This window comes from Betta splendens, chromosome 10 (assembly GCF_900634795.4).
Source record: "Betta splendens chromosome 10, fBetSpl5.4, whole genome shotgun sequence".
Classification (NCBI taxonomy): Eukaryota; Metazoa; Chordata; class Actinopteri; order Anabantiformes; family Osphronemidae; genus Betta; species Betta splendens.
The window spans coordinates 10,104,346-10,131,783 of record NC_040890.2 but is presented as its reverse complement, the minus strand read 5'-3'; the positions used below and the strand labels follow the sequence as shown (position 1 = coordinate 10,131,783).

At 45.1% G+C, this 27,438-nt stretch overlaps 1 protein-coding gene and 1 long non-coding RNA gene across 2 annotated transcripts; one reads left to right on the top strand and one right to left on the bottom strand.

Moving 5' to 3' along the window:
- Positions 1-847: 847 nt before the first annotated feature.
- LOC114864624 (uncharacterized) lies at positions 848-25,319 on the bottom strand. Its single transcript, XR_003787366.2, has 4 exons — positions 25,257-25,319; positions 3,368-3,500; positions 2,803-2,998; positions 848-1,225 (listed from the first exon to the last, which is right to left on the bottom strand). It is a non-coding gene; the product is annotated as an uncharacterized LOC114864624 (long non-coding RNA).
- adra1bb (adrenoceptor alpha 1Bb) lies at positions 19,624-27,438 on the top strand. The gene is made up of 2 exons (XM_029165519.3): positions 19,624-20,950; positions 26,403-27,438. The coding sequence occupies exons 1-2, from the start codon at positions 19,987-19,989 to the stop codon at positions 26,963-26,965; spliced, it is 1,527 nt and encodes a 508-aa protein (XP_029021352.1). The 5' UTR covers positions 19,624-19,986; the 3' UTR covers positions 26,966-27,438.

The window sequence follows — 27,438 nt, the reverse complement described above, 5'->3', positions numbered from 1 at the left end:
CCTGATACGAGCGCACAGCACAGAGATGCTGAGAACAGCCTGACAGGACATGAAGCAGGGGAGCGGTCTGGGAACGGGCGTCCCGAGCGCGGCTCCGCCGTCCAAAACATCTGCCCTCGCAGCATCGCCGGCTTCAGCAGCGACACAAGCTGACAGAAGCAGGGGGGAAACAAGTCAGTGACGAGTGAGGCGCTGCAGGGCAGGAGTTGAGGCGCTGGTTGGCCGCGCTCCTCAGCTTCCATCAGTGAGTTTGTTCCCGACGGCGCACCTGAGCGGACAGAGCCTCACGATGCGGAGCGTCAGCCTGAGGCCACGAGTCCCCGATGGAGACGCCAGAGACGAGGTTCATGAGGAAACCGGTGTTTTATCTGTGTCCTTGTGTTCACGCGCACACACACACGCACGCACGCACGCACGCACAGACACACACACACACACGCACACACACACGCACACACGCACGCGCACACACACACACACACGCACACAGTTCAACTCAGTCTGCTAATAAAAGTTTTGCATTATTAGAGGTTATACAGTAGGAGCCTGATTGGTAAAATAATCCCCTCACTGTTACAGAGACTTCACACTTAACTACCGCCTGAAACTAAATTGGAAAGCAACAGCCCAATTAGTCAAGATACACTATGACCGATGAAGGAATTATTTCTGCTGTTATTCGGCCATTTCCTAATCTAAAATCAGATCCACTCCGTGGCTGCTGATTGAGTCACTGAGCAGGACAGAGGATTTGATTTATTGCAGCTCCCTTCAACGCAGCCCATATGGACCCAACGCAACTCCAAATATGTGCTGGAAACATAAATCAGCAGGTTAAAAGTCCAGCGCTGCCGTACGAGGCTTGAGCTGCAACTTCCAGACGCACGTCTCCAAAGGTTCAACCCAATAACAGGTATTTAAACAAAGTGTCATGTGTTGCACTTGACTTTAGGTACGTTTAAGACATGTAACATCTTTCTGTGATTAAAAATGCTTCTCAAACTCTGCCCGTGTTTATTATTATTAATATTATATCAGCTTTCACATTGGTTCCTGCTGTACTGCAGTCAGTGTCAGGAAACGGACCCGTCCTTGGACCAGTACCTCCTTGAGTCATTTCAGGAATCTTAACGCAGTGATTCTCCATCATCGAGTCGTCTGGTCAGCAGCGCGCGTCTTCCATCTTCAGCCGAACATCACTGCTGATTTGACTCGTATGAAGCCTCTAAACAAAGACGGGAAGGAAACACACTGTGTCAATAGGTGGCACAATGGAAAGCGGGAGAGAAAGCAGCGTCAGTAGGAAAAATGTCACCTGAGAGGCCACACACGAAAATAAACAGTGCAATGTGAAATTTCATCTTTTTCACAAAGGTTTCCTAAAATTTACTAATTTTACCAGTTTATGCATTTTATAATAAGAATTATTTTTCAGACAGAAAAAACAGCAAATGCATGTGGTTATATAAAGTCCTCATTTACTAGTAAAAAAACAAAAAACTCACATCTAATGAATCCAAAATGTCTATTAAAATGATCAAGTGCATTGTAAAACTAAGCATAGCTACAGGAAGAACAGCGGGTGAACCAAAGGAGCAGAGCAGAAAGATTTAATGAACATTTATAACGGACGGCATTAGAAGTCATTTAACTTTATATCTTCTTCTAAAAAAGCTTCATTCTTGATCTCATAAAAATTTTCTTCTTCTTTCTTTCTTCTTTCTTCTAGTTGGGGCTTTGAATCAAATTACACGATTGTCAAATGTTTGCCAGATCTCTGTCAAACGGCTTCTCTTTTTATGTTTTACACATTAATGAGTGCTGGAAATTAGTACATGTACATTGTATGTACATGTAGTGTACATGACCTGTGCATAGTCATCTTACTGTATATACTGTAATGGAGGTCACTGCAGTGAAGCTAATTACTGCACCTCACATTCACTGGAAGTGCACCAGAACAATCCAAACACGGACTCTCTGAGCTCCAGCTATTAAAAACTCCACAGGATAAAATCTACACCCACAGGCCGTATGAGTGATGGGCTTTGCTTCTGTAGTTGCAGCAGTTCCACATGTCAGTTATGAAGTTGGGAAATAAATATAATAACATGATGGAATGTTATATAGATTTTAGAAAATGACTTTAAATGGTCATGTTTGTGTTGTTTACATTCAAAATAGCATGGAGTCACTATTTAAGTTGTGCAAAGACATCTCTGTATCTCCTTGCAAGACCGAAAATAGTTGTAAATATATTTTATGACAAAAAGTGATTTACAACTTTGATTTTGGGCCAAGTGTAAAGGAAACTTTCTAACCCACGGCTCTGTCTCTATCTCCCTCTTTCCCTCTGGCTGTTCGCTTGCAAACCTCCAGCGACCGCCCAGACACACACAATAAATGACCAATCAGCCAGATTAGTGGCCGGTCACACAGCTGACCTCTCATCTCCGCCGCATTGTGCTGCAGCCTGCAGACGGGGCGAAGCCGTCTCCTTGGAGACACTGTAGCTGCAACTGTGCAGCTCCCTTGAACGGGAGGGGTGGGGGGGGGGGGGTCTGGGGGGGACGGACGGAGTTTCTCACAGACGGCTGTGGCATTTCAATGAGACGAAGTAAAGTAAAACCTACAGCTGAGACAGGATACGAGAGAGAGAGAGACAGAGAGAGAGAGAGAGAGAGAGAGAGAGAGAGAGAGAGAGAGAGAGAGATCTTTGCTTCCCAGAAACTCAGAAACAGTGTAAATGATGCACACACACACACGCTTTATGAGTTTTTAATATTTCAAAGCATTTGTTACCTTGCCTTTATTACACTCGTCTAAATCCTCACAAACATGAGGCATCAGCTGGGAATGAGGGATGATGTCACGCTGGCTTCTTCTTCTTCTTCTTCTTCTTGTATTGCTGTTGAATCTGGCTGAGGCGGTGGATGAAGTTGCCAGTTTGTTTGTATGCGCAGATTGCAGGTTTATCTGCGACTCGCTCATCAACCCACTGTAAACACGGACCTTATGGTTAGATTTTGTGTTTCCACTCGGGACAATTTGAAGCTGCTTTGAAGCTCAGGACACATTTAATCAATAAAATGATAGTTCAGCATGTCCCTGATTAAATGTTGCATTATTGACATATTTTAAATGAGTAATTTACCATTTCAGTTCAGTGAAGGCACTAACAAAATGTGATGTTGTGATAAAGGATCAAGGCATAGATTGATTCCCAGAGTTCTAGGCTCTCTAGCATTGATATTAGCATTGGCCTCAAAGGTCCGGAGAGCTCCAACCATCACCGTCATTGCGTAGAGTCATAAGATTTGATTGACACAATGTAATAACGTTCTGCATATTTGTCTTGATGACAAACCTTCATTTAGGAAGCAGATAGAGTCTGGCTGTGATAAGCTGGTGCTGCTGATCTGCCACAGCGGGCACAACCGAGCTGCATGCAATGGTTGATTCAGCGTCTCAGACGGGCTCCGCCGAGCACCGAGCGAGTCCTGGGTGAGAGATGGAAAGTGGGAGAAAACAACCCAAGCGCTTGTCTGCACTATATCCTGTAATGACAATAATTAAAACAGAGAGAAGATAGCAGCTCCGTTCCCCCAAATGGCACATTTTAATGTCCGTCCTCCGTGTGTGTGTGTGTGTGTGTGTGTGTGTGTGTGTGTGTGTGTGTGTGTGTGTGTGTGTGTGTGTGTGTGTGTGTGTGTGTGTGTGTGTGTGTGTGTGTGGACCTAATGCGAGAACTGAAGGAATAGCACACAGGCGTTAATGGCTTTGAGATGCAGCGTGAGGACTGTCTGACGGATGGATGGCAACAGAAACACCTCAGATACAAACTAGTGTCTCGGCAAATCCTTCAAACGCAGCAGCTCTGCCAATATTTCGCTTCACAAAAACACTAATGAATCACATGCGCACTTTATTATCCACTCTGTTTGTTCGGACTTTTCTAATTTGCTCTACAAAGCGTTTCCCTCCGTGGAGAGAGGAACGCGCAGTGTTCAGTTGAGCTTGTCTTGTTCCCGAGAACATGGTGATATTTTCATTATTCAAATTTGCTTGGACGTATAGATTAAGCAGTAAAGTTAAATGAATGGCTTATAACTGGGCCCACTGAGCAGCACGTCTGACTCACAGCACGGAGTTTAGTTATAAGCAAAGTGGAAACGGCGCAGCTCATTAAATTTCACTCGCTCCCTGTGGGGATCTTCATGGTTTCTCGTTGTGTTGAGTCGACGTATTGTTTGTTTTTATGATTATGTCAATACACTCCTAATAGAACTGGTCATTTCTTTGTTTTATTCCAGGCGGCTGTCAGACACTGATACATGCTGGAGGGCAAAATCCATCACCTTTGACTCTCTACATGAGGAATCTAGGATTTTTGTTGGATTTATTGATTCAGTGGATTAATTTTCCTTTCTTTCCATTTTCTAACACTTTATATGGATGTTCTCTGTCACATTGCTGCTACCGTACTTCACCTCACCTTTCCCACACACGCTACAAATGCGTGTGTTTGTATTAATATCGTAAACAGGATGTACTGTAAAGTTCCTTTGCCACAGTTTCTGACCTTGAATCAGTCTTTGTTCAAAATGGTGGTGACTTCTGGTGTGAAGTGATGCATGAGAGAATAGTTCACGCGACTCGTCTGGTGGCTCTGCGTTGATCCACACCATAAAAAACGATGCTTGGTGCTAAGATCTGGACTAAATGAATGTTTCTGGTGATCATTCCTGATGCTTTTAGGTCATTTTTTGTCCTGGGATCCAGTATTAATGTGTGTAACTGTACAGCTTATGTTTAGGAGGAGACCATGACTTGTGCTTAACATCAGTTAAACTAAAAGTAACAACACTGACACAGCTGAAAATAAGAACGATTCCCATTTTGTCACCTCGACCTCTTAAACAAACATCTACCCATAGCATTTAAAAGTTGCCTGTAACTTTGGGCCCACGCTGAATTCACCAAATAAGAAAAATGAACCGTTGCACAGAAGCTTATTATTTTGTTTAGATACAGCAAAGCCTTGTGCTCTGGTTTTCCCCTGATCGCTTTTCAACATTATAGCGGTTTCCTATAGGGAGTGTACACGGCATATTATAGATGGCATAAATCTCTGACAAGTTGAAAGCCTGAAAGCCAAGTTGCACATAACCTCTCGTGGGCCTGGATGACCCCGGCTCTCAGCAGTCCAAGTAAAGCATAAATCCTGCTTCCTTCTATCTTAGGAGCAGCCTCCGGCCCACTGAGCTACTGCTTCAAATGCTGCATGACTGTCTCATATTGACTGGGGGAGTTAGTAAACTCACAGCAGACAAGCATATCATGTATTTTTATTAATTTACTGCATTATTCCTTGACACTTAAACTCTATAAAAACAAGTGCGGCTGAATGTTTTACTGGCAAATATTATTTTAACCATCAGGGAATACGGGGCAACAACCCTAGTAACATTTTAGCTTTAGTTAGTTTTCATTGCTCAATTTTGCTGTAGCCACAAATGCAGTTGGACCATTTCTAGAATATAACCTTTATCCCTATAACAAAGATCTGATATTTTACACATATTACAGACAGATTTAAAACGAATCTACACAAAAGCAGCCTTTTCCCAGTTACTAATCAAATCTAAGGTAATTAACTCCAAACAGGAACAGACAAAGAACTGAAGTGATGCTGAGGTTTTTGTCTAGTTAGTTTGTCAGTACGTTTCCCTCTCTTCGAGTCCATCTCATCTGTGCCATGACTCATGACACACTCTTCTCTCCAGTGAAAGACTTGAAATCAAATCATCCCTTTTTGGTAATAATAGGACAGAATGTATAAATATCTGGAGAAGCAAGAACATTAGATGACTGGAGTAATAAGTCATCATCAGTCATGCATCTCTCCTTTGATTATATGTCCATATAGAGATACTGTACAATCTCATGATTAGTAAAAATCAACTCTTGTTTAAAAGTTCAGCTCATTTATTCAACTAAACTTAAAAACAACAAATAACAACAATATAAGTCAAACTGTCTAAAGAGATCTTCTAGACTGATCTTGCAGTCATTGTCTTTTCAGGTGTGACTTACTTCATGACTGGATTCATCAAATAATGTGACTTGATTAGATTTTCAGCGTGACTCTTTTTTCTATTGTCTGTGTTTTAGTGAAATCATCACAGCAAATCAATTAAGTTGCTTTGGTCGAGAAGTGTAGCAGCCAAGATGGCACATTCATCTGTGGAGAAGAGCTCTGCTCCGTGCCAAAATTTGGAGGCACATTCTAGCTCGATATATTTGGAGACAAACTCCAAATATAAACCTCTCCTGAGACTTAGCACATGAGACATTTGCACGTATCCAGCCATTATCCCCCTTTTTTTGTAGGACTGCATGACAACCGCCGCGCAGCAACGGGCATCGGCGTCACGAGCAACCGTCTGTTTACGACTGTGGGACTGTTTGTTTCAAAACAGCAACGGGGCGCGTTCCGGTCCGACGCTCTCTGAGCGAGGACGAGCTGGAATACTGGCCCCGTTTATTAGCAGGCCACGTTTTACGTTCGCTCAGGGATTGATTTCTCTGCGAGTCACGCTTAACTATTATAAGTACCGGCGCGCCCTGAGAACCGTATTAGAGGCCACGGGTGACGTCCAGTGACTCAGCAGTGTTTGAATCCAACGTTCCTGACTCTCCTCATCAGTCGAATGCATCCACGATGATCTTGCATCAGGAAGGTGGAGGAAACTGATGAGAAACAGGCATCTGCATGTCTTTTCCTTCCTCGCTGCTGCTTCGTGCATCTGACTGGTCAGCGGGTGCGTTCTCCACAGGCTGCCTGTTTGTACAGGCCTTTCTGTGCCATCACGCTAATGACTCCTTGTGCACTTCCAGGGATTTCTGTGACCTTACATTGTTGCACCGATGGAGAGCACAGGCAAAACAAAACAATCTCCTGCTGGACTTTGGCCTAATTTCACAGCTACTGCTGGTGCTTAAAGGGTAATTCCAGCTGGGGGTCAGTGATGGCCACGTTGCTGTGTCCTAATTATGATTCCTACACAGATTCTGTAGAGACCAAAATGAGTTATTAGTTATGACACCTTTGTTGTTTTATAGACACCACCACCATTAGCTTTACTATTTACACAAAAGCTAGAGTTGACACATACTTCGGTAAAACTGAGTTCTCCATTTCATCCAGTCACCTAATTTCATACTGCCCCATAACAGATTGTACAAAAATTTACAGCTGTATTTTAATTAACAATTATGACAAACGTCGCAGGCGACAAAAGACTCATTTTGACAAACACACGCGAGCAGCTTCCTTCACATACTGTAGCCCGTCAAAGCGGAGTTCGCTGTCATTCATTCAACAATGAAAACATGGAGCAATGTATTTTGACAAAATCAAATCAGATCAGATGCCTCAAAAGTGCTTCAGCGTTTCACAATGGCTGCCACACAAATCAAACGTTTAATCCAAATTCTCACGTTTGGAGATGGCCCCTCATTTTGCATAGCACCTCATGCGCCTCCTCTGTAATCGCATGGAGGGCTTTTATTGAGCCTCGAGTTCGTCAGCCTGCTACCTCATATGAGGAAATGTCTTTTTGGGCAAGTCTGGGCAGTTTTCACATGGGAAGTTGGTCTCTCGTTGAAGCCACAAATGAGACCAGAAGCTGTTTATGTGGCCTTGAACATACCAGACTGTCTATGTACATGATTGGCTCAGCCTGCAGGCAAGTGGTGAGATGCCCCAGGCCATAAACCACTACTGCATGCTAACAAATGCCCAAATAATGTAAGGCTTGTGTGTCTGCACACACGCACACACACACTCTGCAGGTGAAGGCAAACATTGGAGCCCAGAGAACAGTCCCAGCCTGCGGCGATTACAGCGTAATACATTTATCTAGCGGTGAAGAATTGGCTCCTGGGTCATTTTTTGTTAAAAAAAAAAAGCCTGTGGGTTAAAGGTTGAACAAGCGTGTGTAATAGATGAATTACTTCTTCAAACATCACGCTGAGGAAGCATTACATACGACGCTGAAGGCATCTGAGGTCACAGTTCTCCACAGGGGTGGAGGCTAATTGTACGAGTCTAAAGCGATGCTGCGTGACAGGTTTATCCTGGAGAGATCAGTCAAAGCCGGCGTTTCCGCCAGCTCCACGTCGCGTTGCGAGAAGGTGAGGAACACGTTCTCTGCGGCGTAAGTCACAAGTGGTGACCCGACGTCACAGCTTCAGCACAGCTGAATCAGATCACGCTCTGATTGGGAACTCAGATGTTTAACGGGCTTAAGAATTTCCGTGGTCTGGTGCCGGATGCTGTTCCAGTTCTGCCTGTCGCTCCTGAGGGAAAGCAAGCTGATATATCCCCTGGGGGTGTTGTTATTATCTGAGCAGCCTCAGAGACTTAAATAGTGTAATAGAGGAGATCTGTAAAATACTCTTCTTGATGTCGAACCCTATCAGATATAAAGAGTCAAGGCTGCAGGACAACATCTGTGGATGCGTTTAAAGCCCAGGGTGGGACGATGAGAGCCTCCTCGGAGAGATCAAGGCCAAAGACAGAGGATGTGATTAGGATCAAATTGGTTAAGTGTTATCAACTTAAAGACAGACACGCGGAGAGGGGAAAACCCCGACGAGAAGCCACCGTGCAGCCGCTGCCATGGGTCTGGTGAGCTCAGTCAACCACCGAGGCTGTGATCTGGAAACAATTACTGTCGGCGCACACTGACACCGAAATTACAACTATTACCACACGTTACAACAGGAGAGCCTGGTAGATTGGAAGGCAGTAATTAGGCCTGTACCCTCTGATTGAATTTGACAACTTGACGTGTGAGACTTTATATAAAAACACTTAAAACATTACGGTCGTAACTGGGTTTGAATATGACATTTATGGGTGATGTGGCATTAATGACAAAACTGGAGGCAGAAAGACCCACAAACAAACAAGATCATTAAAACTGACCTGATAATTCTAAACCTGCGCTTTACTGATTGTCTGTTTCCAACATTTAAAACCATGAATGAGGTGTATGATGTTGTCAGGAACAATGATGACTGTGCCTGTACTCACTCATAGAGGGTCAAACAGAGTTTAGGGATTGACGACTGACCATCATGTTGGTTTATGGCCCAAAGGAATTTGCATGAAAACAGCCTTCACCTTTTATCACCAGTGGTTCCATTAGATAAAAAACAACATTAGAGTGCATCTGTTTTTTTTTCTGTTGATGATCTTTTGAGGGTGGGACGACTTCTTATGACTGCCCTTGAGTCTACATTTCTTCAGATTATTCTTAAGTTTGCATCAAGCAGAGCTCAGAGGCAGCCACAGAAGTACAGATTCAGCATCTTGCATTTGCGAACAGCTTTTCCCACTCTGACCTTGCTCCCCGTCTTATTATCTGCTGCTTTAATCATTTATATTGTCTCCATCTGGTGAATCAAGTCTCAGCAGCGATCTGTAGAGGTTTCAAAGGATGAATTTGTTTTCACTTTTTCTTTACATAAATAAGTTACAAACATTCCTAAAAAATACTTATGAAATTGCACCTCATGGTACAAGTTCTCCTAAAACCAATGTCCCTTGAAATTAAGTGCTTCTCGTCACTATCATTCAGAGCATTGATGCATTACCCCAGTTCAAATTAAACTGCACCTTTGCACGCTAATTAAAAAAGTATCTGCATAAGTGAATGTCTGGCAAATGGCTGGAACATAAAAAGAGAGTTACAGAATAGAGAACTCTAACAGAATAGAGTCTATTATGAAGAATATTATATCAGCAGCAGCAGAGTGAACAGAGAAGCTGTCAAAGAGTCTAAATGTCAGGTTTAAAAATGAAGCTGAATCTGGGGTAAAAAGGTGGGACGTTAATAAAATCATAGATGATTTAGGATTATGTTTTTACAAGGATGGATGAAGACAAAGCTGATTAGATTGAATGCTGGAAGATTTAAATTATATTAACTGTAAAAGCAACAGCCATTTCAGCCTAGCATAACTACAGCCTGGATCTGTTCAGAGTAATAGAATCTACCAGCAACTGTAAAGTTCAGTAATTAGCTTATTAGGTCTAAACCAAAAGCAGTTCCTGCGTTTTGGGAGGTCGAGTTCTGGACGTTGCAATATCTGGGAGGTCTCAATGTCCAGTATGACACGACACTGAAAACATGTCGTACATGCACTCAAACTTAAATAAATAAAGTATAGGCAAACACATTTGTCATTGTGCTTGTCCAGTCTCTCCCTCCTCCACCACTAACTGCAACTATGTGCTCCCAATGTGAAGAAATGTGAGCTTTTTGAAATATTTGTCTACTCTCACACAGTTTCATGACAAAACAATAGGTTCAGATTTGCTAATGGGTCAGTGCTTTTTTATATACAATCTCCCAAATACAATGAATTGCTTCTCAAACTGGAATACTAAATAAAGTTTTATCATGGCCAGAGACTTTTTCCTCATCCTCACTGTGGGGATAAAAATAAATTGCTGAATGACACAAATCAGAAGTGGCTTTGATATCTGTGTTTGATTACTGGCAAAGAGAAGCACCTGAACCCAGTCTGGAGTTTGGAAACCTTTCACAACTTGGAAACCCGCAGATGCTAGTAATTTATCTCCATCTTTCTGCCACACAAATACTTCCCTAAGTCCCTGGTCCTCATCACTGCTCGTGGATCTCTGGGACCACAACAATTCTCAGGATGAAAATATCTCCCTCCTCATGGAGGTTTGGCCATGCTCAGTGTCAAGAGAGCCATCTGTGAGACCTTATTTTAGGATGCAATCACAAATTCCCACTTATAGTTTTTTTTCTTGACTCACGTACTAAAAGACTCTATAGATTAACATAAATCATCAATGATTTACGTTATCTCCAGACTGTTTTAGCTGCAGTTCATGTGATGTCCATATGGGCCCTCACATAAAGCACCTAAACCTCTGCTAATGGGTTTCCTACAGTTTGCTGCAACACCAAATAGTCGCTGCTGTACATGATCAGGAGCAAATCCACATCATCGTCATTCGACTCCACAGTAATGATACTCTGTAAAGGATCCTGAGAGCTCGTATTTATCACAGCAGCAAAACAAACGAGCCTATAAATACCCCATCTACCTTTGGGACTGATAACTCAATCCAGTTAAGTCTCTTTGCAGCTTTTCCAGACATGTAAACTGCCTCCAAAATGTGGCCTAATAGCTTTTTGATATACACATTAGAGGCATTGAGGGGTATTGAATCAATATTTTATGACAGTTTGCAAATTAGATACTGAATCAGTGGGAAATTTGGGGGATTTTTTTTAGCTTTATTATCATAATTGTGTTCATTTCTATTCAGACTCAGATGAGAGAATTGAAAAAAACTGCACACATCAGGGCAAAAAGCTGGCATTTAGTTACAGTGATGGAGCAAATGGCCATGTGTAACATGAACAAGGTCACTCAAATCTTCCCTTATGCCGTAACCTCTCACCTTGAGTGTTTTCTTTCATTTTAGGCACTAATCGTGTCCTGCTAAGCTGCAACAGGCGGTCATTTTCATAAAAACGCCATTAGAACCACGGAGCACTCCGTCAAACAGCAGGCAGACGCAGATGGAGAGCAGCCAGTCAACGTAGTGGCAGGTTTAACAGCTAGAGAAGCGCTGGGAAACCGGCGCCGTTGCTCGGTCTGAACGTTGCCCGCTCTGTGTTACATGCACTGAAGATGAGTTAATGTGCTACAGTTGGAAATCACGCTCATTTCATCCACAGCTCTGTCCTAAGGCTGCATATTTAGATTATGTGTAAACCAAGGCTCTTTATGTTAATAGCTAAAAATAACAATTAGCAAGCAAGACCCAGGGCACTCTGTGTTTACATGTATGGTGGCTGATTTTGGTTGTAGCCTCCTTACACAGTATTATCAGCTCATTCTTCCTGGGATGTGATGGAAAACTGCTGCAGAGGTGATGACCTTTAACTCGAGCACATACCAGCTAAACCACAGCTGTGGATCTATTATTTTTTTAAATACAGTGAAAGCAACAGGGGCTTAGAAACGGATTGTGTTTTGATGAGGAGAAGCCAGTTTTATTCACCGACAGCTTGTCCTTCTCCGCGGGGGGCCTGATGTGACCTTCCTCTGCTGTAGAGGAGTGTGAGGCCACGGTCATATCATCCGAAATCTCTTGCTGCTTTCAGCAACCTTTTCCAATGTCAGATGTCCAAGCTAACCAAACAAGCACATTCCCACAGAAACCGTCTCATTATGTTTTGTAGATGTGTTTTCCTTAAAACAAAGACTTCCTGTAGATTTTAAAGCATCCTGTTTTTGCTCTTAATTAGAATGTGTACATTTCCGCGACGGGGTCCTTTAGCCGCTCAAAATAAACCAATTCAAAACGGGAAAATAAAAATGAGCGTGGGATGAGCGCAGAGCACCTGGACCTGAAGGAGGACAACGTGTCTCCGCTCTTGAATGAAGCAAATCCGTTGGAACAGACAGCTCCAGCGCGGATCTCAACCTTTCCACCTGCTTCCCGAGGAGCGGTTCTCACGCGGGTTCCTCGGCTTTGTCTGGCTACATAAAGCCAGGTTCCACGCCTCAGTGCACCTCAGGCAAAAAGGTTTATTCACGGGTTTTTACAAGATATTCGGAGAAACCGAGAGCCACTGACGCAAGCAGAGTCGCCATCGCTTCAGCTAAACTCAATAGGTTTCCATTAAGGCTTTGCAGCAGGGGTCACGCGATGATCTGGGCTCCGTGTTCTTTTGGATCAATGAAGAAGAATTGGTCGGTTAGCTTTGATTTGCAAGCGCCAGCTGTTGTGTTGTGCACGGGAACCATCAGGTAGAAGCAAAATTCACAGGGCACAAAATGTGAAAACACTCAGTTTGAAACGAATAAATATACAAATAAGAAATGTTTATTTATGAATGTCATGGGTATAAACCTACTATTTTAAATGCTACTCAGTAATTAATTTGTTCTGAAACACTTTAAGGCAGCTGCTCCGACAGATTGGATCTGGACGCACAGTGCCGCTAAATTCTGCATCAAACCGCTAATATGCAGTGAATACATCTTCAGCTGGCTGCGCACGTCAGCAGCTACCGTAACCTGAAGAACACGTCAAAGACTTGGCAGCAGCCGAGGCTTCCCCGCATCGCAGAGACACGGCTGGCAGGAGAACACACGGGGACGGCGGCTGCACCGCTAGCGGGGCAGCGGTGCAGCCGCCGGCATCGAACGCTGTGCCAGTTCACCACTCACCGATCCTGTTTAGAGGTAAAGCTGACCTCGACCCCGCGGTGGCACTTTGAAAGTCAATAAGTAACAAGATCCTTTTGACTGATACAAGGAGGACAAGGATCAATCAGCCCAGTGATCTGTGGTGGAGAAGACAAGCCACTGACTGATGCGGCCTCAGGAATGCTCATTGTACTTCATCAAAAAGGCTCGAGCAGCAAAGCACATACACACACACACACACACACACACTCCTGTAAAGCCTTGGTGCCAACTTTAAATGTAGTCTGAGGAGCATTATTGATTAACAATGGAGATCTAATTAAAATGTGCTCATCATTTACCCACTAATTCACAGAATCCGTTTCCCCTTTTATTTTGCCGGAGCCACAGCGCTGGAACAAAATGTTTTAGTTGTAGTAGTAAAAAAAAAAAATCACAATGTGCGATTGTCATAACTTTGACTTCAATCACATCTGCCAAAGGTTTGGTGTCGGAGGAAAATGAACAAAAACAGCGGGTACACTATAATTTAGCTGATCGGCCGTTGTCCTCGTGTCAATGCCAGTTTGTCAGTTCCATTTATCGTCACAATTACAGACTTAGATTTACATAGTGCACACGGCATGTGCCAAAAAGACTCGTAACGTATAAACACACACACACACACACACACACACACACACACACACACACACACACACACACACACACACACACACACACACACACACACACACACACACACACACACACACACACACAAATTGCTTTGATTGCGGGCAAAACATTTCCCTCGAGCAGAAATTGCCTTTTACTTTCAGGTAGAATTAACTGGTATTCTAGTAGATTACTAGCATTGAAAAGGAATAATGATGTGCAGCTCTGCGGCCGATTGTAAAGCAGAATTACTACGATATACGTTTGTAGATGACGGAGACCGCGGCTGCCGCTAACGCGCTCTTTTATAGTGTCAATTATGTCATCTGCGCAGGACTAACAACCTGTCAGCACCGATGAAATGAAACGCTTGTGGACTGGAAGCTCTCATTTGCCACAGTGCGATTCACACGCCATTCATGTAACGAGCAAGTGAAGGCTCCTCACAGTTGGAGACGCCGCCGTCGCGTCCATTGGTTCGTCTCTCGGCCGCTGGACAGGGAGCGAGCGGAAACACTGAAGACATAACGCGCGTCGCTCGTCTGTCAAAAGATTAGAAGCAATCATCTAATGGCCGGCGCTGCTAAACTGTCCACTCAGCAGCTCCCTGTATGTACAGCCCGGGCTCCTGCCAGGCCCTCTCCACTATCAGGCATCCCCAGCCAAGAATCCCCTCTGATGTACACACCTTTCTACAAGTCCAGCCACAGTGCAGTCCATCACACACACACACACACACACACACACACACACACACACACACACACTACGGCCCTGGTTTTGTCTTTGTCGAGCAGCCTCTGCTAACACCCTGATTTGATTTTGCAGCCATGAGCATTTCTGACGGGGTCGGCCAGGAATAATAGTAGAGCTTTATCAAGTTTGAGCGATGTGTCCCTACCTGCACTGCTTCCGATTCCCCTTTGCCACATATAAATGGTGCGTTAAAAAGCTGGACTTGCGTTTCCCCCCCAAGGAAGTAAATCAGGTCTTTGCCAGCTGTTCATTTTCAACAGGACAAGCACCTTATCAGCGTGCGGCAGTAAATGCCCCATTGCACGGTCTTCACAACTGCATGGGCAGTCACTGTGACTGCGTGGGCAGGTACTGTATGAGGACTTCTCCTAGACGAGCAGCTATATGAAGAGGAGAAAACAAAAAACAGCGGAGTTGAAAGATCGTCTTTCAAGGTATCGTCAAACAGATAAACTCAATCACGCCTCCGGCTCGACGGAAGCAAAACAAAAGCTATACAGCTGCTCTTTTGTGCGGCCCGAAACAATTTGGTCTCCTTTGGCGCATCAGCAGCTGAGGAGCATTGACGAAATCTGTTTTCTTTGCTTTTCATTACTTTTACTGACCGATGCCAGCTGCTGACTCATCTAAAGGCTAAGACATAACCACCGCAACCTTGTTGTCCTTCAATTTTTTTCATACAGCCACGATCCAAGATCCAGGAAGATAGGAGTCATTTTCACATAATTCCCAGCATCAGACAAGACTCATTGTGTCAACACTGCTGTTGTATTGAGTTTAAAGCTGCTGGGTATCGCTAAGCACAAGCAATTAAGAGGCGACAATAAACCTTAACGGCAACAATACACTGAGACGAAAGTAATATTGCACCATTTGTTTTTGGCCAATATACTGAGAGCGAATGCAGACTTTTGCCTGTTTATTGTAGCTTTGCTAAGGTAATGGCTAGTGGACCTGTTGCTATACAAACTCCAGTGTTGCTGTGATGCAGCTGATGGAAACCAGAAACTGAGTAACGAGTGTGGTTAAGAAAATCACAAGAAAATCGCCCGCTGGCCGTTAGCGCAGAAATTCAAACGCGATGCGGGTTCAAGTTGCTGGGAAGGTAATGTGAAATGTTTAATGAACGATAGCTGGTCACAGTAGTGCACTTAATACCCACTGCCTATGCAGGTATTTCCATTCATAGAGCAGTAGATCCACTAAAATCAGCAGTCTGACTTATGAGTTAGGCAAATGGCTTCTCTTTTACGATTCAGCTGAAAAGCCTGAACCCTCCGATGCCATATAATAAAGCAGGTTTCCTAGATGTTTCCTAAATTCTTCTAAACTGTCACATTAATTCCCATCATAATCCCAAAGGACACTTTAACTTTACTTCCCATTTTTGTGGCACTCTTTGGAGACTCTGGCAGCTATGTGGATTTCTTAGCCAAAATATTTAAGGTTATCCCAAATAGGAAACATTGGACAGCAAGCCCGGATCCGTGTTGCCAGGGAAACGCAAAGAAGGACTCCAGTGTCTGGCGGCCTGGGTCTGGTTTCCGCGTGGTGCTTTTTTGGGAAGCGCGCTACCAGGTGGCGATGCCCGTCACGTCCACAAGCAGAGGTGTGAATCCTCTCCACCTTTGAACGAAACCAGATGGGATCTCATTTGTTTTTCCAAGAGATGGCACCATGTTGAAAGACAGAGGGGAAGGTTATTTTTCACCTAATGGAAACCTCTATGTGGCAGCAGTCTGGGAATAATGGAAAGACTTGTGTGTCTGGAAAACGAACACAAAATAAAGCTTAATTAACAAACAGTCGAGCGTCCAGACTGCTATTTGCTCTGTTTTGGTCTCTACCATAGGCAGATATCTGTGGCTGCTGGGTCCTCACAACTCACTACTCACTGTGGGCAGCTGCTGAATCGAACTGCCCTCTATGGCGAGACAACAATCGAGAGCAGTGGGACTGAACCGGAATATTAAAGCTGTTGGCAGTGAAATCACAAAGAAGCTTTAAAGCTCCATAGAACCGAGATGATAGCTGAATAAGTCGGACTGTTTGACTTTTCATGACTCGGTTCTCTGTATAAACAGCATTGACCAGTGCAGCTTTAAATAGGAACTGCTTCAGAGAAAAATCTTTCACTTCCACCTGGTGGTTGTCTGATCATTAGACGATGCTCCTTGCAACAACCACAAGTCTGATCTGATAGTTTAAACACAAGCAATTGTAGACTCGACTGCATCACATGTAGGAATTCCAGCACTAGATGATGTTCATCTTTGCAGATCCGGTACCTGAAGCAAAACAAAACGTACGTTATGCTACAATACTTGAGCTCCAGTGTAATATGCTTCTTGCCATTTCACTGGGGAACGTTAAAAGGTCACCGAATCGCTGCTAAAAGTGCATTATTAACCTCGCTGTACAGCCGTGAGCGCTGTTCCCCGTCATAATTGCAGGTACATGCCTGGAGGCTATTTTTGCAGGCATTACTCCAAACACGCTGAAATACAACTTCCTCTGAGTGATGGGCACAAAATGTGCGAGTGTCAGGCCTTTTGTGGTGCAGCGTGGAGCCGAGCATCCTGCTATTCTCCAGCTTGAATGTATGAAGAGTGACAAACGTGGAGGACATAATCTCCTTCTCAATCTTTGTGTCTTGGCTTCTTCAGTCTATTTCTGGTTGTTCCCCAATCATAATACTAATCCAAAAAACAGTTACACAACAAAAAAAAAAAAGAAAGTATTTTCTGGGTCTCGGCTTATTACGCAACATTTTTCCATGTATGGTGTGGGAGCGACTACACGACCAGGCAGCGGGAGCCCACTCATCCAGGTGGGCTGCTATAGATTAAGTTTGTGTGTGGGCTTCACTGCCAGCTGGCATTTATCTACCTATTGATGTGATGAACACATCAACACCTCTAGAACCGGGGTTTGCATTAAACTGAGAAACTTCACATTGTGTAAACTGCTCATTTGCCTCCAGGCAACAGATTTGTTGTTGGAGCCAACCGTCAGCTGGCTTCACACTCACTGAGTGTCTCCAAACCTCCTGCGAGTTTGTCACTGATGGAAAATGAAGAAATAAAACACAACACAGAGCAGCGGTGCGGCCTTTATACCTTATTTAACATCATGTACATGCTACTGTACAGAATACTTTTACTTCACTACATAGTGTACTTTTACTTCAATCCATTAGTCTTGCAGTTGCAGGCGTTCGAACCCAAGAACCGCTTCAGACAAGCTCACAAATACATTCTTAAATTATTCTAATGCTCCTGTGTTTTTGGCTCATGGGGCCTTACAAAAAGCACATGTATGGCTGGGGCCCCTTATCATATTTCAGATGCCTCTGAGTTGTTAGCGTTTCCACCAAAGGATGACTTCTCCTCCACACTTCTCATATGGTTTCATTTAAAATACTGTAACTGCAATATTTCACAAAAAGCAACCTTGTGATACAGTTTCAGAGTCCAGCGCTGATGAACTGATACATTACTGCTACAAGACTTTTTATGTTGTTCTTTGCAAATACTTTTTATGCATATGTTGCTGAAACAGGCTTACGCTTTTAGTTAAGGAACTTCTGCTTTTCCCTTAGTTTGCTGCAGACCTGTCGGAGAGCAGTGTCACAACACTTCGCCCCTGATCATCACAGCTCACAGCTTCTAAATTCGTCCTGTGTGTTCGATGTGATGATTAAAAGGATTTGTTTCTCTTGTTCAACTGAATAATGCTGAACATATGGTGTGAGTGGGCTGGGCTCTGCCGCCAATAACCTACTTCGAGCAAAGGCCTTGAATAGGAGAAAAGGTCAAAGGGAGACTCTCACCTCTTAATGCTTCGCAGCAGGAAAAACATTTAACTCATGGGGCTGAACCCAAACCATTTAACACTGAGGATCCGGACCTCAGGCACAAATGAAATTAAACATTTATGTCAACGTCAATCAGTGAAATATAACTTAAGATAAAACTATGGAAGTAAGAGCACATTCAAATATGATAATCATGAAAAGCTCCTTTATTGTCATATGGGGTGAAACAATAACTGCTTCATGCCAATAAAACAGGACTCAATTGTTCTGCCTTATTAAACACAAGATGTATAGAGTTTGCACTGGGAAAACAAAAAGGGTCTTTTCAAGGCGCAGGAGGATAATGATGCTTCTGTTCAAGCTGAATTTCCAAAGATCAACTTTCTCACCCACAGGTCCCGACGACAAAGCTTCTATTTGATAGTCCACTGTGTTTAATCACGGGGAAATGGCCGATGAAATGCATTTCGTTCCAGCGATAAAGTCTAGTAGACACGAATGGATAGGATCCAGCTCATCTTTTAAGAAAGATGTAGATCATGAGCGCTGGTGCCGGCTGAAGGGTTGAGAGGGAGCGTGTCTAATCCTCTCTGAAGGAATGCTGCCCCACGCCGCGCCCATGTGAGCGCCGCTTGATTTACAGCCCGTCTGAGCTCTGCGTTCGTGAACAAATCCCGCATTTATTCATTCTGCTTGGTTGAATCATTCTGCTCAGCTCAGGTGTTTGATGTCGACCTTCAAGAGATCTTCGGTAACTCGGAAACGGCGATGAGACTGACAATGTTCCAGTCCACCTGCTACATAGAAAACGGAGGGGCTCAAGTTTGTAATGAGCTCACGCAGAATAATTCAATGTATGGCTTTAAATTGACATGTATGTCCCCCATCATTTTAGTTCCTGAGTGATCAAAACGTTATTAAACAAGAGGAATGAGCTGTTTGAATTTGGACCATTATATCAGTGACTCCCCACTAAATATGTTTATATCCAAAATGGGATTACGTGCGCATTTTTCCTCAATAATTTATTTCTTGAGAAAGACTTCTTATAAGAGAGGGCGTGGTTTCTAAAAGGATATCACCTTCAGAGCACAGCTTTTGCCTCAAAGGTCATTAATGACCCCCTTCCCACGGTGAGATGCGAAAAAGACGCGCAACGATGCGTCATGTGGCTCCGTGCGCTCCCGTTTAGGTATGAGTGCTCACTATAAGGCGAAGCTGCGCGGGGATGACAGCTGCCCCGCTCACTTCTCCGCTGAGCCCTCAGGAGAGCGGAGGGAGAGGGACTGGATGGGGACCGCGCAGCCACGCGGACAGCGGGTGTGCTGTGACGGAACATCTCAGCGACGACGCCACGAACGCGCAGTCGGGAACACGCGGATTTGGACTTCGGGACGGTTCGCGTAAGTCGAGTGGAGCTCTTCTGTGAGTTACGGCCACAAGTGGACTGATGCCTGCTATGGAGGACCTCCTGAGTCAACATGAGTCTGATCACTGACGATCTGACGAACTTGTGGAAAAATGGTTCCGCGGACCTCGACGGGACTCCGGGACCGGTCTCCCGGGTCAACTTCACCCACGGCTCCAGGGGGAACCACACGGAAGTGGACCTCCGCAGAGCGATCCCGCTCGGCTTGGTTCTGGGGGCTTTCATCCTGTTCGCCATCGCCGGCAACATCCTCGTCATCCTCTCGGTTGTGTGCAACAGGCACCTGCGGACCCCGACCAACTACTTCATCATTAACTTGGCCATCGCCGACCTGCTGCTGGGCACCACCGTGCTGCCGGTGTCCGCCACCCTGGAGATCCTAGACTACTGGGTGTTCGGCAGGATCTTCTGTGACATCTGGGCGGCGGTGGACGTGCTCTGCTGCACCGCGTCCATTATGAGCCTGTGCGTAATATCCATCGACCGCTACATCGGCGTGAGCCACCCGCTGCAGTACCCGGGCATCGTGACGGAGAGGCGGGCCCTGCTGGCCATGCTCGGCGTGTGGGTGCTGTCGGTGGTCATCTCCATCGGACCGCTGCTCGGCTGGAAGCAGCCGCCGTCGCCGGACGACAAAGAGTGCCCCATCACGGAGGAGCCATTTTACGCGCTCTTCTCGTCGCTCGGCTCCTTCTACATCCCGCTCGTCGTCATCCTCGCCATGTACTGCCGCGTGTACATCGTCGCCAAGCGCACCACCAAGAACCTGGAGGCGGGCGTGATGCGCGAGCGCATGGACTCCAGCGAGCTGACCCTGAGGATCCACAAGGGATCGCAGGTGCACGAGGAGCCCGGCGGCTCCGGCGCCGGCAAGGGGCGCGCGCACCAGGCGCGGAGCTCCCTGACCGTGAAGCTCCTGAAGTTCTCCCGGGAGAAGAAGGCGGCTAAGACTCTGGGAGTTGTGGTGGGCATGTTTACACTGTGCTGGCTGCCCTTCTTTCTGGCCTTACCCATAGGTAGGTTCGACAAGTCCGCTCAAAGCGTGTAACATATTACATTTCCCCAATCTACCCGCGTTACGCATCCCACATCCCGCTCCAATTTCAAAACTTCCCCATTCTCCATTTAATTAGTTAATGAGAGTCGAGGTGCATCTCTGGTGGAAGTTGGAAGCCAGGCAGCTGCAGGCTGCTGCTGCAGGCCTTGTAAATTATAGCTAGTTGGCAGTGGGGACGTCTCATGGGCAGTATTTGCTGCTTTGAATCGTCACCAAAGCTGTTAGTGGGGTTAGTGGGGCAGGAGTCAGTTTTATGCTGCAGGAATAAATTATATATATATATATATATACTATTACCCTTTTACATTATCCAGGCATTCAATCTAAGTATGGTGCCTTAAGATTTAAGCCATTTTATGTCTCTGGTTACAGGAAGTTGCTGTGTGTGATAAAAGTATTTTCATTAATTGACTTTCCAGGTGTGCACCATTTGAAACCAAAGCAACAATTATTCCTAAATCTGTGAATTCACAGATAAAAACATCTTTGTGTGATGAGTGACTGTTGATTTGAGTGACAGACTCCTTGTCTGCGCCAAGGGAGGAGTGGGTGCCTCCCTCGGCTTCTCGTTCAGGCCTGTGATGCACCGATGCCGTTGAGGCTGGCAAGTGTGCGGCTCCCCACTGACGCGGCTGTTTACAAGACTGCAGGGGTAATTAAACAGTCTAGATTGTGTGGAAATGCTCACGCTGCGGACTGTGCGGTGCCGAAGAGGTCATTTTTTAATCTTTATCTTCAATGCCAGCGAGATTCCAGTGTCGAACAAATATAATTCCATGCAAGGATCAGGTCAGTGAGGAGTCTTATGTGTCGGAAAGGCCTCAGCTCAGCTGTGTAGAACTACATTAGACAGTGAGACAATACAAACAGTATTTGTAGGACACTGTTTTTCCATCATCAGAGCCTCCCCGTCCATTTGAGGCCCTTTCAGCTTAAGGTGAGCAGCCTCTTGATTCGACTAGAATCTGAACTTTAATCCTTCACGTCTGATGCGTCTGCTCTCTCCTCCTGTTGCTCTCGGAGCGTTCATTAGCCTCCGCCCACAGAGTGGGATTTCCTGTCTCACACTTGTTATTAGCCTGGTCCTTCCTCTGCATTCAGTCACTGATATGTAACATATGCTGGGTTCCTGCTTGGCGGTGTGTTGGGCTGCTGGCTGCCGCCTGCATCTTGTTTGTGTGTAGATGCCTGATAACATTTGTGTGTCTGTGCACGTCTCAACTGCATCAGCACAGTAAACCTTTAAGCCAGCTGCCTCCTTATTAGGGAATATACTTATGCACAAATGTATCCCCACTTCTAATTAGATTTTTGTGTAGTCATCTGATGGTAGTATAGATCTTAGGCAAATACGAACTTAGTCAAACGTGATTCAGTTTTCAAGTGGCTATTCTTGACTTTGTACCCTAAGGCTTCTTTATAGACGTGATGAGCAGATACTCAGGACGTGATGATCTCGTTTGTTTGAAGTTGTCTTTGCTTAACACCAAGACTCGGTGACATCAGATTATTTTTATGCCTTGAGACAAGAAGCCTTGACCTCTAATGTCTCAGCTTCGGACTGTATGAAGGAGCAGGTTCACGCAAACTATGAAGTCTCCTTCACACACTTTTCAGGCTTTAAAATCTACATCTAAATCTCCTCTTACAAATCATCTTGGAGCAAAGCCAGATATCGAGACGTCAGCGTTATAAGTACCACCATGCGTTTATGTCATCACTACTGTAAGGAGGCTTCCTGGTCACAAACGTACACACACAGTCACTGTGAGACACCTTCACACGTCTGTCAGCAGGGATGATGTGTTTACACACAAACCTGTGGACGCGATCATGCAACATGCTTATTATGGTTAAAATATCAAGGCAACAGCCTAATTATGCTTAATTAAACTATTGATGCATTACAGCTGAGGACAAACATACAAAAATGAATGTTAAAGTATAAAAGCTTTATACCAATGCCAGTTGTGTTCAAGTCTATTTGTACAGTATTTTCTATTCAACAAAATATCTGATTCACTTGATTTCAAAAGCAGTAATAACATTAATAAGCAATTTTATAATAAGCTGATAATTGTTTTCCTATTAAAGTATTCAAAACAGGAGCAAATACACATTATCCCTGTAATAATATGAAAGACCTCCGTTGTTGTTATTGTTCTTGTCTCACAAAAATCTCAAAACATAAAAAATAAATGCCATCACTGAGCCAAACAAGCAGCTGGTATTAGTGCATCGTTATTATACTGCACGGTTTGACAAATGGCTTAATGGAGTTTACATTCTCATCAAATCCTTTTAGCTCTACACACACACAAAGGAAAAGCAAAAAAGCAAATGTGGCCTTTACATGTTCCAAAATACTGTCATACAACATGGAAACAGTTTTCCAATTAAGGCTCTGTTAGGATAAGTTGAACATAGCTGCAGATTTAGGGGAGCTCACGTTCTGATTTGTGGCACAGCCAGAGAAGAACCGCTCTGCTCTCATGGGGACACGTGTGAGCTCGACGCACACACTTTCCCACAGCTCCTTCGCGCCCGGACGCTTCTGTCCTGCGAAGGGTCTGCGTTTAGCAACTGGTGCGAGCCGCCCGCCCCAGTGAGAGAAACTAACACTCGGAGGTGTTAACGATCGTTTCCGCGCGTGTGCGCGCCTCTCACACACTTGTTACATTACGCTGGCCAGCCGTGCGCCCTGGGGGTAATTGAAATGATTTTTGAAGAGGAAAAATAATGAGAGTGCTAAATGTCAAAGCGCTGGAGAAGAAAAGAAGTGGCAGCGCTGAACTGGTAGGGCCACGGGGCAGCGGGGGTGAATCCAGCGGCCCCTGGGACGTCAGCTCAATTTCCCAAAAATAGCATCATGCCATGGTTTCATTGAAAGCAATATGCGAGGGCAATAATACTTCTGTCTTTCTGGATTAAGGCATATTAATCGTATTTATAGGTGTGTTATGAAACAGGATGTGTGAGGTTGTGGAGAGCAGATTGTGTGTGGGCGGGCGGGTGTTTCGGTGCAGTACATGGCACAAAATAGGTAATGCTTCTTCCGATTAGAAAGAATAACAGGATGCCTGGTTTTGTTAAGATGTTCCTGTGTCTCAGTGCAGCATTTGTGCGCGTCTTCAGGAAGGAGGTGCAACATTTCACTAAGCAGAAGGGGAGAGACCACCATCAACAACAGTTCACACAGTTATCTATATGCCATTGTTTAACAGACGCGGCCCTCGCGTCCTGCAAACTGGGGCCTTTTAATGTAAACATTCTTGAAGGGACAAAAATGGACCCTGTTCACACACACAACTTAAAATCACAAACATGCACCGTGTCTGGCTGCAGGAAACGCTTATTTGTTTCTGTGGTTCCTACACTTTTATTTTGTGCACGAGCGGAAAAGGGAGCGCAGGCTCGTGTTGGCAGCATCCCACCTTTTCCTACAGTATCCCCACTGGACTCCAGACGGGGGCCGGTCTGGCGTCGCCACACAGCTTGAGCCGGGTTTGAGCGTGTAGTTGCACATGCGAGATGTCTACAAAGTCACACCAGATGCATGGTGTTCGTACATTCTGAATATTTCAGGTGCAACAGATTTAAAGAAAAATGAAATGAGTTGTTGGTCAATTCGACAACCTGCAACTATTGAGATGCTCATTTAAACATTTCATTCATCTAATTCCCATAAATAAATCAATATTATTTATAACGAATGAAACTTCGTTGGGCCACTTGGGAACAAATATCACAAGAGATCGACCGACAAACAGTGATAGGCCACGAGAAAGAGAGAAATAAAAGTCGGACCAAGTTCTATTTCCACCCGACTCTGTATCCAGTCACAGACATAATTCACAGTTATGTAATCACATTTAAGTGGCTGTCCAACAGCGAAAATAGCATGTGAAAATACCAGCCACCAAGCAGAGAGCCATTCATCTACAACACAAGAGGCCAAGACGCATGCAGACAGCATTCTCCATCCATCTCACAGTCTGGCCACCGGAGCAAACGCTCGCATGTAGCGCTGTGATTTAGGAAAACAAAGCTGTAGAGTGGCATTTCCTCAAGTTGTAGCAAAAATACTTTCCCTGAAGTTAATAAACGAGCTAACACATACGCAGCCCAGACTCATCAGCATCCAGCGAGACACCAAATATTGCAGCTAAACTCCACATTAGGGTCCACCACTGGCTCCATCGCTAATGAGTCACTTCATGTTGGGTTCTTTTTAGCAAGAACCACAGAACTGCAGTTTCACTCACCTGTCTCTGATGCCACTAATCCACAGACACTCACAGGAAGTGGCAGCCATGTTCTACTTCCTGCTTCAGGAAGTTTGCAGAGTTTGACCACAGCTCTATAGCCAACATGCTTCCAACTATTTATAGGCATCACATTAACTAATGTGTGGTGTTGTAGTATTATTTTTATACTCTTCAAGTGGACACATTTCTACTGAGGAGATTAACATTAATTGCAGCCAATATTGCATTTCACCCCCAGATTGCATAATGTACCATGTTCTGCTTAAAAGAATGATTAAATCTGTTGATCTGATATTCATGGCTCTGTGTTTGCATATAATAATATACCAGATGTAATTTCACACATCACAGCCTCAGATTACGGTTCATCTTCCCTCGCTCCAGGAATTTGACATTATTTTAGGGCTGGTATAAAGAAACGCATTTAGTCGGATCTGCCGACACAAACACACAGATGTGCTGATAAATTCTCCGCGTTCACCTTCAGGTTTCCCCTCTCACTTCAGCAGCTTCTGCAAAAACACAGGGGTGGATTAGTCTTTTTAAAAAAGAGGCCCCTCTCATTAACATACATGATAAACACGCTTCTGAGTCTGTAGCTCACACGTGCTGCAGCCGCGCACAAACTGCACCAGCAGCACTGCATCTGCTACAGGTGCAAATAACTTGTGCTCGTAGTGTGAGGCGACCTCTCAGGGAACAGGCTGCCGCTTCTTTTTCAGTGAAATGTAAACCCTTTTGTCGGACCAGCATGTCTCACAGTGTATTTATCTGAAAGGCAGTTCAGGGTCGTACCACTCTCGCCCTGTTCTTATAAAAGTGGTTCACATAAACAGGCAGAAAATAGCTACACTTCTTCTTCAGAGGAGACACTTTGTCTTGTTTATGAAGCTCTTTCTTTGAGGATAAATACTACGTGGAACTCACTGTCCTCCCCGATGTGGCATTGTGCTGCCCTACGTCCTGCCTGCAGGCAACGTGGCGAGCAATGCTGCCCCCTGCTGAGTAACGTGTGAATTGCAGCCACTGATTCGTCCCAATACCAGTAAAAATTGGCCATGGGACTGACACAGTTAAAAGTGTTTGAGTGCAGATCTTTACGTACTTCTAATGTGCTAATAGATTTATTGTGTGTCTCCTCAGGGTCTTTTAATGTGAATCTGCGCCCACCCGACCCCCTCTTCAAAGTCATCTTCTGGCTGGGCTACTTCAACAGCTGCCTGAACCCCATCATCTACCCCTGCTACAACCGCGAGTTCAAGCTGGCCTTCATCCGCATCCTCCGGTGCCAGTGTCACCAGAGGAAGCGTCCGGGCTGGAGGGCGTACAACTACCGCTCCTCCAACTTCAGCTCCTCGGGAAACTCGCGCAAGGGCTCCGCCGATCACAACTCCATCTGCCTGAACGGCAGCCAGCGCACGCTGCCGTCCTCGGCCAGTCCCAGTCCCAGCTACCTGAGCAAAGGCCTGCCGCCCTGCCCCGAGGGGGAGGCCATATACTTCTGGGGGGCCAGCACCCCGACCCCGTCCACGCCCAACCTGCTGCCCGGCAGCGCCGCCAACCACCAGCAGGGGGCCCTGAAGGCGGGGGTCGGGCAGAAAGCGGCCGAGGAGGCGGCCGGGGGTGTTTTCTCCTTCTCCTTTGGTAAGAATAGAGACAAGGGAGGGGTCGGCAAAGACGGCGCTGTGCCTGAGGGCAAGCTGTGACTGCCGGGTTCGAAATGTGAGCTGTGGAAGTCAGCCTCGCTGCGTTCACTGTACATCGTCAGTCGGTGGATTGTCATTAGTTGTCAGTGTGAGGTGGTGATATCTGAGTTATGACTTTGCTGCTGTATTACAGGTAGTGTGTCCTGTGTTACTGTGTGTGTGTGTGGTCGACAGGATGATTCATTTCAGCAGGGAGTAAACAGTTGAAGAGAGGTCGTGGAAGGAATGCCCTCTCACCAATGCATGCGTTTCAATTCAACTGAAGCTGAATTTTAGGACTTGGACCCGGTTTGGGAAAAGAACTCAACGATCGCGGGTTGTGCTTCGAGCCTTTCTGTAAAACAACCCATGTCCCATGGCCTGTAAAAAGGAGCTGAGTCATGTAAAATGTTTAACAAGACAAACGGTCACCTTTGTGTTTCAGTCGCTTGGTGTCTTCATGGTATGCTGTGGAAATAAAGTATAACCCGGTC